General features: G+C 38.8%; 1 protein-coding gene across 1 annotated transcript in view; it reads left to right on the top strand.

Moving 5' to 3' along the window:
* Positions 1-1,967: 1,967 nt before the first annotated feature.
* Positions 1,968-16,238, top strand: part of oaf (out at first) — a 30,129-nt gene continuing 15,858 nt past the window's right edge. Inside the window, exons 1-3 of the mRNA XM_071658840.1 lie at positions 1,968-2,192; positions 6,900-7,013; positions 9,921-10,055. Coding sequence (XP_071514941.1) covers positions 2,097-2,192; positions 6,900-7,013; positions 9,921-10,055 — 345 coding nt within the window. The 5' untranslated portion in view covers positions 1,968-2,096. The remainder of the gene's footprint in view (positions 2,193-6,899; positions 7,014-9,920; positions 10,056-16,238) is intronic.

Genomic DNA, 16,238 nt, shown 5'->3' on the forward strand with positions numbered 1-16,238 from the left:
TCTTCTCTGTCCCTCCTTCCTGTACTTTAACCCTCCGGGCAGATGAGGCAAGACTTCATCTCTTGTTAGTCATGTCTCTACTGTTCATCTTTAAGCTTCATCGCTTTTCCAGTTACCACCAGTCCGCCTGTATTACCACACAAAAACTTCTGCCTAAGACACGTCCTACTGATTTAATCGGATCCCCTGAGCTACAAGTGGGAGTGTTGCTCTTCCTTCCAGTCTCAGCCAATACTAGTTTGTTTCCTCCTTCTGGCTGGTTCCACAGAGTCTATGTAACTCTCTCTCTCTCTCTCTCTCTCTCTCTCTCTCTCTCTCTCTCTCTCTCTCTCTCTCTCTCTCTCTCTCTCTCTCTCTCTCTCTCTCTGGGTTTGTCTCTTCTAGTAAACGCTACCTTCAACTCCTCCTATATCTAGCAAGTTTATTGCTCTGTTCAAGCACTTCTTGGCTACACAGCTCCATACCAAAGATAATCGCCAGTGGCTTTCCTTTAGTCTCTTGCTTGCAGTAACAGATCCTCCCGACTTCTTTTACTTTTAGGACAGCATCTGGCAAGTCCAACACGTCAAGTACCTTTTGATGAATCCCCCTTTTTGGCTTCCCTTTCCTTTTTGCCCAGAAGATGGTCGTCTTTCAGACCAACGTTCAACAAAGACTTATGTCTGATAACTTCCCTCTATACAACCGCTTTATTTGCAAAGTGGCCCACCTTTGATTTATCTTCTGTAGTCTTGCTATATCTTCCTCCTTATTCTTGATCTTGAATGAATCTATTTTTTCATCGGTATATAAATATCTGAACGATTCTAGTATTTTTCATTCTTGCAGTCATTGCACCACAACGCCTCCCGGATTGTTGTCACTACCAGACGTCTATATATAAAGGATTCGTTTAATATTCCACACTGCCAATCTGACTCATATTATACCCTCCAGCTTCTACTTCACCGCAATGGTCGGTCTCTGCTGTAGCCCTCCTCCTCAGTCCAAGAATAATCTGTGACCCTTTGTTTCCTCTTCTTCTTTATTCGTTGCTCTTAGAAAGGTGGGCAGCTTGCCTTCCTGCCCAACTTTCTAATTCTCCTGGGTATTCCATTTTTATGTGTACTCATGTTAAGAGTATCCTCCTTTATCGTATTATTATCATTGTTATTATTTTCAATATTATCATTATTATCATTATTATCATGATCATTATTGTTATTATTATTATTATTATCATTATCATCATTATTACTATAATTTTGCAGTCATACTGCATCACAGTGTCTGCCTGGGACATAAAGTTAATCTTATTCCCAGTAAGACCATCTAAAGCCTCCTACTTTACTGCCCCTGGTACATCCCCCTCACGAACCCCGCCCTCAACATCCATCATTCCTTCCACATCAATTCTCAAAATACCTTTAGTCATTGCTTTCATCTTCTCTCGTACCTCCGCCCCCAGGGAGTCTCCTAAGCAAAATTTTGTAGAATTTGGCTAGTATGTTACGTATGTCAAGTACAACTCATTAGCTGAAGAAAGTGGTAACGGAAAAGATATTCATACCAAATAGTGTTTGTTCTCGAGATACATCCTAAACTAGACTTTAACTGAAAGTGCAGTTGGAATGTATGTCTAATATCATGAGGACACCAGGATCTAATATTTCATCATTTGCAGTGGACGCACAGTTGCATTCTCTCATCTTGTAAGAAAGGTACAAATAAGATATTATATATCTTCACTAAAAGGCAAAACGTATGTATGTATCTGAACGAATTTCCACAACTCATGTTACTTGTCCTGTCTGCTAAAGATTTACACGGAAGTCAGTAAAATGGTTGGGAAAACTGTATACCAGGTCATGTCATCAGCGAGGACAGTTAGCAAAATAAAATCATAAGATGAGAATAAGTGGAAAACGTTCATAAATGGAGGAACTTTATGTTCAGCATAGCTTTACAGTCTCAACCGACCACATTCTAAGTTACGCCATCTATTAATTGAAATCGTCACTGAGAAAATCGTGACACGTTGTTGTTTGGGAGTTATTGTTGTTGTGTACACTGATCATGTCACAAAGTACACAACATCAACAATGGTGTGAACAGTGATGAATTACACGATGATTTACCAGAGCCACATCATCTTGGTGATGATCTTCAGCTCACTGTGTAGAGCACAACTTGTGGTTAATGTCAAGACACAAGTAAGTCGTTGATATTCATGAATACTCGGTAATTAAACCTTATTGTAAATAGTTTCTGTACTACAGTCCCACTTATCGAAGATGGCAGACCTGATGCTGTTATTAAACCCTAAAGCCAGCTTAATGGTGTACTTAATGCTAGGAGTAAAGTTCTACGTTAGAGGCGTTTTAGAAATGAATGAATTAGGATGAAAGTCATGACTGAGGTGTGTCATGGAGCAAGCTGGGCTTTACAGTGAATGGGGTTATGAGTCCAGTTGGCAGTGCATCGATATTAGCACTATATATTAAGTAATTTTGTCTTGCAAAGGTAGTATAGTGATTTGAGTGACTGAGTTTTTTCAGCAAAATATGCATTTTTGTTGTACTGAGTATAGCACATAAGATCTGAATGTCTTATGCTTGTTTTCCTTGTGGTCCTCATGATACATCCAAGGTAAAAAACAGAATGATTTTAAAGAATTAAAACTGATATGAAAGAGCTGACCACGGTTACAAGCCCATTGTAGAAAAATATGGAGATTTATATTTTACTGTAAGATTTTAGATAGTGATGGTGGGAAGGGTTTTGAAGGCCAGGTAAAATGTATGATTAATGCTAAGTCATGGGTCTGACTGATGTTTTATTTAAAGTATTGAACATAAAGTACTAGGTAGGTTAGGTAGGATTTTCATTTGTTCTGTTGATATATACATTTTTCAAGTGTTTCATGTACTGTCCCAATCATAAAACCCACATTTTCCCAAATATCCTTAACCCCCACCATTATCACCACATATAACAGAACAAACTCTTGTTGTATTATTCTATTACTCTAATATCATAAAACAGAATCACTTGGTACTCGAAGATGATTTTTATGTGTTGCTAAACTGGTAGTTTATCATTTAAAGATTTATTATTGAAAGCAATCCAAGATTGGTACTGAGGACAAGTACATTTGGTAGCAATTGATATGTATTCCACCAAGAATACAAATTATCCTGCTTTTCCAAAGTATGCCATTGTTTCACACATGTCCAAGAGTGCCATTTACAAATGATCTCCTCAGTTGAAAAACACAAAGATTTGCTGCAAGAAAATAGACGCTGGTATTTTTTTTAGTGAGGAATGCGTGGGAATGAATAAAGGCAGACAGTTTGAATTGTGTGCATGTGTATATATGTATGTGTACATTGAGATGTATGGGTATGTATATTTGCGTGTGTGGACGTGTATGTATATACAAGTGTATGGGGATGGGTTGGGCCATTTCTTTCGTCTGTTTCCTTGCGCTACCTCGCAAACGCGGGAGACAGCGACAAAGCAAATTAAAAAAGATTAAAAAAAATAATTTTTTTAGTACTATCAGGACTCTCAGTTTCTTTCAGGTTTATTTAGCAATTTATGTAATTTTTTTTCAAGATGAATTAGATATGTCATTTTTTCAAGATGAATTAGATATGTCAAGATAGCAATTATGCTTATAGTGGTAAGCTATCAAAAGAGATGGGAATTTTGTAATAATTTTTGGAAACAGAAATAAGAAGAAACTGTGATATCGAAATTATTCTAGGTTACTTGTACCCTTCTGGGAAATCTTGTGTAACCAAAGTTTATGGAATCAGTTATAATGAGACCAGACACACACTGGACAAGATATCATGTATTAGATTTGAAGTGATTGAAAAACTGCAATTTTAAGTTGTCAGCATAAGCATGCGTTGAGTTATTGAAAAAATTAAATCACTAATAAAAAAAGTAGGACGGGATGCAACCCTGAGATGTATCATCAAAAAGTACTGAGATAGACCAGTCATTGGGTAAACTAGATAGAGAAAACAGTGAATAAGGGAAGCCAAAAGAGTGGAGCTTGGAGATCAGTTCTTGATGCCACTTCATATCAGAAGCTTTTGAGATATTGAGTGCTACAGCATGAAATTCCCCAAAGTTTCTCAGACAGGATGATTTGACATCAAAAACACTTCTTTAAAGCATGATGAGGGATGCCATATGGTTCACCTTGCTTTCCTTCAAAAGGAGCTGAAATCTCTACTTTAGCTGGAGTGAGATTAGTGGTTTCAATCAATTATCCTAATCTTTTGTGGGCTAAGGGCTGTTTTTGGAAATGTAATGAAATGAAGTGGAGGGCTCCATTGATTTTTTTCATTGTCTAGATTTCTGTTGCGGCAGGGGTGTGTGATGTCTCCATGGTTGTTTAATTTGTTTATGGATGGGGTTGTTAGGGAGGTGAATGCAAGAGTTTTGGAAAGAGGGGCAAGTATGAAGTCTGTTGGGGATGAGAGAGCTTGGGAAGTGAGTCAGTTGTTGTTCGCTGATGATACAGCGCTGGTGGCTGATTCATGTGAGAAACTACAGAAGCTGGTGACTGAGTTTGGTAAAGTGTGTGAAAGAAGAAAGTTAAGAGTAAATGTGAATAAGAGCAAGGTTATTAGGTACAGTAGGGTTGAGGGTCAAGTCAATTGGGAGGTGAGTTTGAATGGAGAAAAACTGGAGGAAGTGAAGTGTTTTAGATATCTGGGAGTGGATCTGGCAGCGGATGGAACCATGGAAGTGGAAGTGGATCATAGGGTGGGGGAGGGGGCGAAAATTCTGGGAGCCTTGAAGAATGTGTGGAAGTCGAGAACATTATCTCGGAAAGCAAAAATGGGTATGTTTGAAGGAATAGTGGTTCCAACAATGTTGTATGGTTGCGAGGCGTGGGCTATGGATAGAGTTGTGCGTAGGAGGATGGATGTGCTGGAAATGAGATGTTTGAGGACAATGTGTGGTGTGAGGTGGTTTGATCGAGTAAGTAACGTAAGGGTGAGAGAGATGTGTGGAAATAAAAAGAGCGTGGTTGAGAGAGCAGAAGAGGGTGTTTTGAAATGGTTTGGGCACATGGAGAGAATGAGTGAGGAAAGATTGATCAAGAGGATATATGTGTCTGAGGTGGAGGGAACGAGGAGAAGAGGGAGACCAAATTGGAGATGGAAAAATGGAGTGAAAAAGATTTTGTGTGATCGGGGCCTGAACATGCAGGAGGGTGAAAGGAGGGCAAGGAATAGAGTGAATTGGAGCGATGTGGTATACCGGGGTTGACGTGCTGTCAGTGGATTGAATCAGGGCATGTGAAGCGTCTGGGGTAAACCATGGAAAGCTGTGTAGGTATGTATATTTGCGTGTGTGGACGTGTATGTATATACATGTGTATGGGGGTGGGTTGGGCCATTTCTTTCGTCTGTTTCCTTGCACTACCTCGCAAACGCGGGAGACAGTGACAAAGCAAGAAAAAAAAAAAAAAGAAAGATTTCTGAAATATGTTTTCCCTCATATGTTCTTTCTACTGCCCTTACCACAGTTATCAGCCACTGCTGCCCTAAACTGTTACGTATTCTTGAATCACACAAAGCATATAGTCCCTCTCTCGTGACATTTATAAGTTTACTTCACTGAGATAGTTTTGAATAACCTTTCCTTGATCTGAAATTAGACCCTGAACCTTACATTATTTCCCAAAGACTTTTGCAGCTTGCAGGGTACATGATATGGCTCTGAGGGTGCCATGTCACCCACAAATTGCCTGTTGGGGACCACTGGTCTCGATGCTGTTGTCCCTTCATATTATCAGAGAAGTGTTTCTGGAATATAGGAAAACAAGTTTTAGGGAGGGGCATAGAATTTGTAAAACTTGCAATAGGGGTTGAAGGTTTGTTACTTATCTCAGGTGGTGTTAGAGGGGAAATGAGGACTAAAGATTCCCCCCCCCCCTTTTTTTTTTTTGTCTTTAGAAGAGAGTAATACCATACCTAGAATGTGATGGTGAAGAAAGGTAGGATGGCAGAATTGATCAGAGACCAGGTAGACCTATCTGTGAAAAAGACAAGAGAGGTTGTGACACTCCCTTTTGATAAAAGAATGCTTTACCTCATAAATAACTTGTTTGTAATGATTTATTTATAAGTTAAGAGTTGAATGTGCATCAAAGGAAGGAGAGTTTTCCAGTTCTCTTGCTCAAAAAACTTCTTGATAGGTATAGTTGAACCAGAGATCTGAAGAGATAACCTTAGAGAAATAGGGGAAGTATACTTCCATTCCTGCAGTTAGACCTTTAAAATAGATGGTATTCTATGTAAGCAATAACCCCCAAACTTCTTTTCTGCTCTTTTACAAGCATGAACATTAGGGACATCATGTTATTCCACGTACCCCTTTTTATTGATTCCATTCTGGATATGTCAAAACTGAGGAGCTGTAACATGCTGCCTTCTGATGAGTTTTGGAATTATTTGAAGTCTTTTTATACAGTTCACTCCCATATTACTGATAGCTGTTTTCAGGGGGCAGGTAGCCAAATTATCTGAACCCACACAAGTACTTTTACTTAGTAGGTGGTCCAGTTGTATGATTGTTAATCATGCAAGCAACAGCAATAATTCCCACAACTCATTTCTAAGTGCAAAAGTCTTCATATCAAAACCAGTTTTGCTCGAGACATTTAGATTCTTGTGACGTACATTGTTTGACATAAATTGTCATGCATGGTATAGGGATCAAGGCCAGTGAAGTGATTTGAATTGACTCAGTTTCTATTTTTCTCATACATTTGTAGAATCTACCCTTGTATACATGGTTGCAAACATTCTTTTGATCCAGTAAGAGTCGTTGAATTGATAACCTTTTTTTTCTACTCGTACTATCTTACGTATATGTACATTTGTTTGCAGGGTGGAGAGGTATTCAAAGAAACCATCACTGCAAATATATCTGATGATTCAGTCATTTTAGAGTTCCCTCAGAATGATGGCACATATGTGACGCAGCTCATTAACTTCAAACAGGTAAGTTCTGATATAAAGATTAGTACTTTAGCTTAGCTATCTGTGGTAGATAGCACTATGAATCACTTCACACTTGTCATTGTTTGACAGCTAGCATTTTCCACAAAATAGATTTAGTTGGTAAAAGTACCTTCTTTGAATGGTTGACATGGAATTAAGAAAAAATTCAGGATTAAAGACAAGACTCTGTGGATCGTGAAGGAAGAGGTTGGTCAGTTACTAAGTAGTGCACTGAGTATAGAAGGTGCTGTATATTGATTTAGAATATGTTTGAAGTTTAATGTTGAAAACTGAAGCCAGGATAACAGTTGACAGGTTCTCGGCTGGTTGATTGGGCATCAAGAATATCAGCAGCCAGATTCATTAAGGCCATCAGTGTCAAGTAACATCCACTAGTCAAAAATCATTAACACCTTCAAGTGGAAAGGATAATTCTAAAACAGTCTGCACTATTACTGTATTTGTTGCCCATGAAGATGTATGAACACAAGGGGAGATTACATAATTCTATGACAGTCTGCACTATTACTGTATTTGTTGCCCATGAAGATGTATGAACACAAGGAGAGATTACATAAGTGGTGTGCTAGCAAAAGGATTAAAAGGAAATGTACTTAATGATTTTTTTATACTGAAGCTTTTGCATGACTCACATGTTGCATCCAAAAATACAGTAAGGTTTGTCATAACATAGACACTTTATATTCTATACTGAGAATTGAAAAAGAATATGAAAAAGGAAGAATATGGACTCTATTAGAAAATATTGAAGATTTTATGGTAGTTGAATTGATTGATAACAGAATGAGACACATGTTAAGTGAAGTCATACTGTGATATGAAGAGCTAAGGTTTGATGTGAAAGGCCATGATACTACGTTATGATATGCCGTTGTTTGGTTTGATGAGTGATGGTAAATAAAGACTCAACAGAAGATGACTTACGCGTTTCCTAGATATTGTTAAGTTTAATTACATGTATGTTCCAATTTGGATCAGGTGAATATGTTTTATTTACATTACCTACATATTTATTTATAAATGTTGCAATCAGTAATATAAAGAAAATGAAATAACCTAAAGTAAGAAATAAGTATCAAATTATGTGTCATATACTTCAAACTCAAGGGAAAATCTTAAGAAAATTTAGACACATAAGAAAGAAAGGTTATTAGGTACAGTAGGGTTGAGGGTCAAGTCAATTGGGAGGTAAGTTTGAATGGAGAAAAACTGGAGGAAGTAAAGTGTTTTAGATATCTGGGAGTGGATCTGGCAGCGGATGGAACCATGGAAGCAGAAGTGAATCATAGGGTGGGGGAGGGGTCGAAAATTCTGGGAGCATTGAAGAATGTTTGGAAGTCGAGAACATTATCTCGGAAAGCAAAAATGGGTATGTTTGAAGGAATAGTAGTTTCAACAGTGTTGTATGGTTGCGAGGCGTGGCTATGGATAGAGTTGTGCGCAGGAGGGTTTTTGTGCTGGAAATGAGATGTTTGAGGACAATATGTGGTGTGAGGTGGTTTGATCGAGTAAGTAATGTAAGGGTAAGAGAGATGTGTGGAAATAAAAAGAGTATGGTTGAGAAAGCAGAAGAGGGTGTTTTGAAATGGTTTGGTCACATGGAGAGAATGAGTGAGGAAAGATTGACAAAGAGGATATATGTGTCAGAGGTGGAGGGAACGAGGAGAAGTGGGAGACCAAATTTTAGGTGGAAAGATGGAGTGAAAAAGATTTTGAGTGATCGGGGCCTGAACATGCAGGAGGGTGAAAGGCGTGCAAGGAATAGAGTGAATTGGAACGATGTGGTATACCGGGGTCGACGTGCTGTCAATGGATTGAACCAGGGCATGTGAAGCGTCTGGGGTAAACCATGGAAAGTTGTGTGGGGCCTGGATGTGGAAAGGGAGCTGTGGTTTCGGTGCATTATTACATGACAGCTAGAGACCGAGTGTGAACGAATGGGGCCTTTGGTGTCTTTTCCTAGCGCTACCTTGCACACATGAGGGGGGAGGGGGTTGTTATTCCATGTGTGGCGGGGTGGCGATGGGAACAAATAAAGGCAGACAGTATGAATTATGTACATGTGTATATATGTATATGTCTGTGTGTGTATATATATGTGTACATTGAGATGTATAGGTATGTATATTTGCGTGTGTGGACGTGTATGTATATACATGTGTATGTGGGCGGGTTGGGCCATTCTTTCGTCTGTTTCCTTGCGCTACCTCGCTAACGCGGGAGACAGCGACAAAGCAAAATAAATAAATAAATAAAAGGAAAGAATACAGAGTTGTATGCAAAAGAAGGAATTGTAATTTTAAGATCTTATAAATGAAAGGATGAAATGTAATAAATGAATATGTTTCAGTGAACCACAGAGGTTCATTATTAACAATTCTAATTCATTTAAGTGGGGCAGAGAGGGTACAAGTGATATTTAAGGGAAATTAAAATCAAGAGACAGGCTGTTAAGGTAGGGCTAATGGTACAGCGAGAAAATGAAGCTTGTGAACAAGTATCTTCTGGTTCATCATAACTTCTCATACCTTAGTGGTATGCCTCTATATTCCTCATTTTGTATCTTGTAATGAACTACTACTCTTACTTCATTTCTGTTCTTAGAGTTACTGAACATCAGAGTTACTAAACATCCATGAATCACTTGCAGTGTTCCATATTTTCATATGTTCTCCATACCCAAGTGCTATTCTTATTCCTCATTTTATCACTTATTCCCAGCCATGATTTTTATTTCTCTCAAATCCATGTGTCTCTTCAGTACCTAATATGTAATTACAACTTTTTCCTTGATTAATTTTCTTTTTTATCAATCTGTGCAGGAGAGTGAATTAGGCCTATGAATGGAGTCTTTTTTTTTTTCTTTGATTTTCCATTCTTTTGCAGGAGTTGCAGATTTTCAAGGTGATTGTCCTAGGTGAGGAGGAACTGGGTCAAAGTCAGTACCAGGTCATGTGTTTCATCATGCGGTTTTTCAAGAACAATTTCATCTCCTCTGATGCCATGTCTAAGCTTAGACAGGTGAGGCACTGGTGTTCCAAGTTTGCTACCATTTTATTATTTCTTGGTTGTCAAAATATTTTGATCTTTTTGGGGGTATAGTGATTTAATGAAAAAAATTTTAATGATCCTATTTATGGATGGATTAGCTGAATTTTTTTTTAAGTCTCCAGCCACTGCCAAAATTCCACATCAAGGCTGGACATTAATTGATATGTAGAGAGGTTAATGAAAGGGAAAAAGAAGAGACAAGGGAAAGTATTTATGAATTTTGGAGGAAGTGAGAAACTTATCTTTTAAAATGTGCCAGTTTATAGTTATTGGGAAAGACATAAGTTGGTAGAGTTTCAGAACTTCATTATGTAGGGAAAGAAACAGTTATCAAAACGGCCCACCCTTGAGTTGCCAATGGCCTCAAAGTAATCATGTGATGCAGCAGCTTGCCTAGTATTGTGTGGTTTAGCTAGTGGTGGAAGCACACAGGAAGCCTGCTCTTGGAAGCAAAAACCAAAATAACACCTTGAGAAGAAGGAAAGTGAGCCAACTTGTGGTGCAGGGCAAGTATATCAATTTGTAGTTAGCTTGGGAAAGTTTATAAGTTGGACCACTTTTGACTCAACTCTGTCAAGCAAGGATGCAGAGCTAGAGCCGCCCCAGATGTGAAAGTTGTACTCCACACAAGAACAAATTAATTGTTAGTGCAAATGGAAAATTGTTCTGTAGAAAAAAAATTTTTATATCTAAGCAGGACTACCAGTTCAATGAGGCAGACTTAGCTATTTCCATAATGTGGGGGTTTTCCCAGATAGAATGGATGTTACAGTAATACTGAGTGCCTATCACTCCTTATTTTCATGATCCATTACCTTTCAATGCAGTAATTTACAAACTGATGTGTTACATGAAAAAGGTCAGTAGAGACACATGCTTAGTGGGGTGCACTTTTTCTTACATTCAGAAATTTACTATTTCTTGTATATTATTGCAAACTCGTGCAATTTTCTGTCATGTGCCATATTCCACCATTCTTGTATATTATTGCAAACTCGTGCAATTTTCTGTCATGTGCCAAATTCCACCATACTTGTTAAAGTCTCTTGAATTTTTTTCATGTCATCATACTTAAGGCCTTTTTTTAACTATTCAGTGTAATTTTGAGAACATTTTGGTCCTCATTATGTGAACCAAGTGGCATTTTCCATTTGAGAGTTGTGACTTTCCTTACAATTACAGACAGGTAGAGATGACATATTTTGAGATTATCATTAGGTAAAGGAGGGCAGTTCTGTATATACTTGACATGGCTGCCAACTCACTCCCAACTTAATTGCTAACTCTTGAAGAGACAAAATGAAAAGCCTGCAGGTATTTTACTGGAACACGGGGTATGCCTGAGTGTTTTGGAGGATTGGTTGATCTAAGTTAGTTTGGCTCAGGTGTGGTGAGTGGACAGGAACCATTTCCACATCTTGAGATGATCTCAGTCATAGGTAATTCCTCTTTCTCTTTTATAGGGGCTTATGCTGCTTGTTTATAAGATAGACTGTAGGCTTGTCTCTTCGTTTTGTTTATAGTTCATATACAGAAATATTACCATTTTACTTTGTCTGCTTTTTTATTGTCATGGAGAAACTCAAAATTTATGTTTTAGGGTAGGCATGTATGTTTGCGGCAGGGGTGTGTGATGTCTCCATGGTTGTTTAATTTGTTTATGGATGGGGTTGTTAGGGAGGTGAATGCAAGAGTTTTGGAAAGAGGGGCAAGTATGCAGTCTGTTGTGGATGAGAGAGCTTGGGAAGTGAGTCAGTTGTTGTTCGCTGATGATACAGCGCTGGTGGCTGATTCATGTAAGAAACTGCAGAAGCTGGTGACTGAGTTCGGTAAAGTGTGTGAAAGAAGAAAGTTAAGAGTAAATGTGAATAAGAGCAAGGTTATTAGGTACAGTAGGGTTGAGGGTCAAGTCAATTGGGAGGTAAGTTTGAATGGAGAAAAACTGGAGGAAGTAAAGTGTTTTAGATATCTGGGAGTGGATCTGGCAGCGGATGGAACCATGGAAGTGGAAGTGAATCATAGGGTGGGGGAGGGGGCGAAAATTCTGGGAGCATTGAAGAATGTGTGGAAGTCGAGAACATTATCTCGGAAAGCAAAAATGGGTATGTTTGAAGGAATAGTGGTTCCAACAATGTTGTATGGTTGCGAGGCGTGGGCTATGGATAGAGTATGTGCGCAGGAGGGTGGATGTGCTGGAAATGAGATATTTGAGGACAATATGTGGTGTGAGGTGGTTTGATCGAGTAAGTAATGTAAGGGTGAGAGAGATGTGTGGAAATAAAAAGAGTGTGGTTGAGAGAGCAGAAGAGGGTGTTTTGAAATGGTTTGGTCACATGGAGAGAATGAGTGGGGAAAGATTGACCAAGAGGATATATGTGTCAGAGGTGGAGGGAACGAGGAGAAGTGGGAGACCAAATTGGAGGTGGAAAGATGGAGTGAAAAAGATTTTGAGTGATCGGGGCCTGAACATGCAAGAGGGTGAAAGGCGTGCAAGGAATAGAGTGAATTGGAACGATGTGGTATACCGGGGTCGACGTGCTGTCAATGGATTGAACCAGGGCATGTGAAGCGTCTGGGGTAAACCATGGAAAGTGTGTGGAGCCTGGATGTGGAAAGGGAGCTGTGGTTTCGGTGCATTATTACATGACAGCTAGAGACTGAGTGTGAACGAATGGGGCCTTTGGTGTCTTTCCTAGCGCTACATCACACACATGAGGGGGGAGGGGGTTGTTATTCCATGTGTGGCGGGGTGGCGATGGGAACAAATAAAGGCAGACTAAGAATTATGTACATGTGTATATATGTATATGTCTGTGTGTGTATATATATGTGTACATTGAGATGTATAGGTATGTATATTGTGCGTGTGTGGACGTGTATGTATATACATGTGTATGTGGGCGGGTTGGGCCATTCTTTCGTCTGTTTCCTTGCGCTACCTCGCTAACGCGGGAGACAGCGACAAAGCAAAATAAATAAATAAATAAAAGGAAAGAATACAGAGTTGTATGCAAAAGAAGGAATTGTAATTTTAAGATCTTATAAATGAAAGGATGAAATGTAATAAATGAATATGTTTCAGTGAACCACAGAGGTTCATTATTAACAATTCTAATTCATTTAAGTGGGGCAGAGAGGGTACAAGTGATATTTAAGGGAAATTAAAATCAAGAGACAGGCTGTTAAGGTAGGGCTAATGGTACAGCGAGAAAATGAAGCTTGTGAACAAGTATCTTCTGGTTCATCATAACTTCTCATACCTTAGTGGTATGCCTCTATATTCCTCATTTTGTATCTTGTAATGAACTACTACTCTTACTTCATTTCTGTTCTTAGAGTTACTGAACATCAGAGTTACTAAACATCCATGAATCACTTGCAGTGTTCCATATTTTCATATGTTCTCCATACCCAAGTGCTATTCTTATTCCTCATTTTATCACTTATTCCCAGCCATGATTTTTATTTCTCTCAAATCCATGTGTCTCTTCAGTACCTAATATGTATTTACAACTTTTTCCTTGATTAATTTTCTTTTTTATCAATCTGTGCAGGAGAGTGAATTAGGCCTGTATGAATGGAGTCTTTTTTTTTTTCTTTGATTTTCCATTCTTTTGCAGGAGTTGCAGATTTTCAAGGTGATTGTCCTAGGTGAGGAGGAACTGGGTCAAAGTCAGTACCAGGTCATGTGTTTCATCATGCGGTTTTTCAAGAACAATTTCATCTCCTCTGATGCCATGTCTAAGCTTAGACAGGTGAGGCACTGGTGTTCTAAGTTTGCTACCATTTTATTATTTCTTGGTTGTCAAAATATTTTGATCTTTTTGGGGGTATAGTGATTTAATGAAAAAAATTTTAATGATCCTATTTATGGATGGATTAGCTGAATTTTTTTTTAAGTCTCCAGCCACTGCCAAAATTCCACATCAAGGCTGGACATTAATTGATATGTAGAGAGGTTAATGAAAGGGAAAAAGAAGAGACAAGGGAAAGTATTTATGAATTTTGGAGGAAGTGAGAAACTTATCTTTTAAAATGTGCCAGTTTATAGTTATTGGGAAAGACATAAGTTGGTAGAGTTTCAGAACTTCATTATGTAGGGAAAGAAACAGTTATCAAAACGGCCCACCCTTGAGTTGCCAATGGCCTCAAAGTAATCATGTGATGCAGCAGCTTGCCTAGTATTGTGTGGTTTAGCTAGTGGTGGAAGCACACAGGAAGCCTGCTCTTGGAAGCAAAAACCAAAATAACACCTTGAGAAGAAGGAAAGTGAGCCAACTTGTGGTGCAGGGCAAGTGTATCAATTTGTAGTTAGCTTGGGAAAGTTTATAAGTTGGACCACTTTTGACTCAACTCTGTCAAGCAAGGATGCAGAGCTAGAGCCGCCCCAGATGTGAAAGTTGTACTCCACACAAGAACAAATTAATTGTTAGTGCAAATGGAAAATTGTTCTGTAGAAAAAAATTTTTTATATCTAAGCAGGACTACCAGTTCAATGAGGCAGACTTAGCTATTTCCATAATGTGGGGGTTTTCCCAGATAGAATGGATGTTACAGTAATACTGAGTGCCTATCACTCCTTATTTTCATGATCCATTACCTTTCAGTGCAGTAATTTACAAACTGATGTGTTACATGAAAAAGGTCAGTAGAGACACATGCTTAGTGGGGTGCACTTTTTCTTACATTTAGAAATTTACTATTTCTTGTATATTATTGCAAACTCGTGCAATTTTCTGTCATGTGCCATATTCCACCATTCTTGTATATTATTGCAAACTCGTGCAATTTTCTGTCATGTGCCAAATTCCACCATACTTGTTAAAGTCTCTTGAATTTTTTTCATGTCATCATACTTAAGGCCTTTTTTTAACTATTCAGTGTAATTTTGAGAACATTTTGGTCCTCATTATGTGAACCAAGTGGCATTTTCCATTTGAGAGTTGTGACTTTCCTTACAATTACAGACAGGTAGAGATGACATATTTTGAGATTATCATTAGGTAAAGGAGGGCAGTTCTGTATATACTTGACATGGCTGCCAACTCACTCCCAACTTAATTGCTAACTCTTGAAGAGACAAAATGAAAAGCCTGCAGGTATTTTACTGGAACAGGGGGTATGCCTGAATGTTTTGGAGGATTGGTTGATCTAAGTTAGTTTGGCTCAGGTGTGGTGAGTGGACAGGAACCATTTCCACATCTTGAGATGATCTCAGTCATAGGTAATTCCTCTTTCTCTTTTATAGGGGCTTATGCTGCTTGTTTATAAGATAGACTGTAGGCTTGTCTCTTCGTTTTGTTTATAGTTCATATACAGAAATATTACCATTTTACTTTGTCTGCTTTTTTATTGTCATGGAGAAACTCAAAATTTATGTTTTAGGGTAGGCATGTATGTTTGCGGCAGGGGTGTGTGATGTCTCCATGGTTGTTTAATTTGTTTATGGATGGGGTTGTTAGGGAGGTGAATGCAAGAGTTTTGGAAAGAGGGGCAAGTATGCAGTCTGTTGTGGATGAGAGAGCTTGGGAAGTGAGTCAGTTGTTGTTCGCTGATGATACAGCGCTGGTGGCTGATTCATGTAAGAAACTGCAGAAGCTGGTGACTGAGTTCGGTAAAGTGTGTGAAAGAAGAAAGTTAAGAGTAAATGTGAATAAGAGCAAGGTTATTAGGTACAGTAGGGTTGAGGGTCAAGTCAATTGGGAGGTAAGTTTGAATGGAGAAAAACTGGAGGAAGTAAAGTGTTTTAGATATCTGGGAGTGGATCTGGCAGCGGATGGAACCATGGAAGTGGAAGTGAATCATAGGGTGGGGGAGGGGGCGAAAATTCTGGGAGCATTGAAGAATGTGTGGAAGTCGAGAACATTATCTCGGAAAGCAAAAATGGGTATGTTTGAAGGAATAGTGGTTCCAACAATGTTGTATGGTTGCGAGGCGTGGGCTATGGATAGAGTATGTGCGCAGGAGGGTGGATGTGCTGGAAATGAGATATTTGAGGACAATATGTGGTGTGAGGTGGTTTGATCGAGTAAGTAATGTAAGGGTGAGAGAGATGTGTGGAAATAAAAAGAGTGTGGTTGAGAGAGCAGAAGAGGGTGTTTTGAAATGGTTTGGTCACATGGAGAGAATGAGTGGGGAAAGATTGACCAAGAG

The sequence above is a fragment of the Panulirus ornatus genome, chromosome 5, assembly GCF_036320965.1.
Source record: "Panulirus ornatus isolate Po-2019 chromosome 5, ASM3632096v1, whole genome shotgun sequence".
NCBI lineage: Eukaryota > Metazoa > Arthropoda > Malacostraca > Decapoda > Palinuridae > Panulirus > Panulirus ornatus.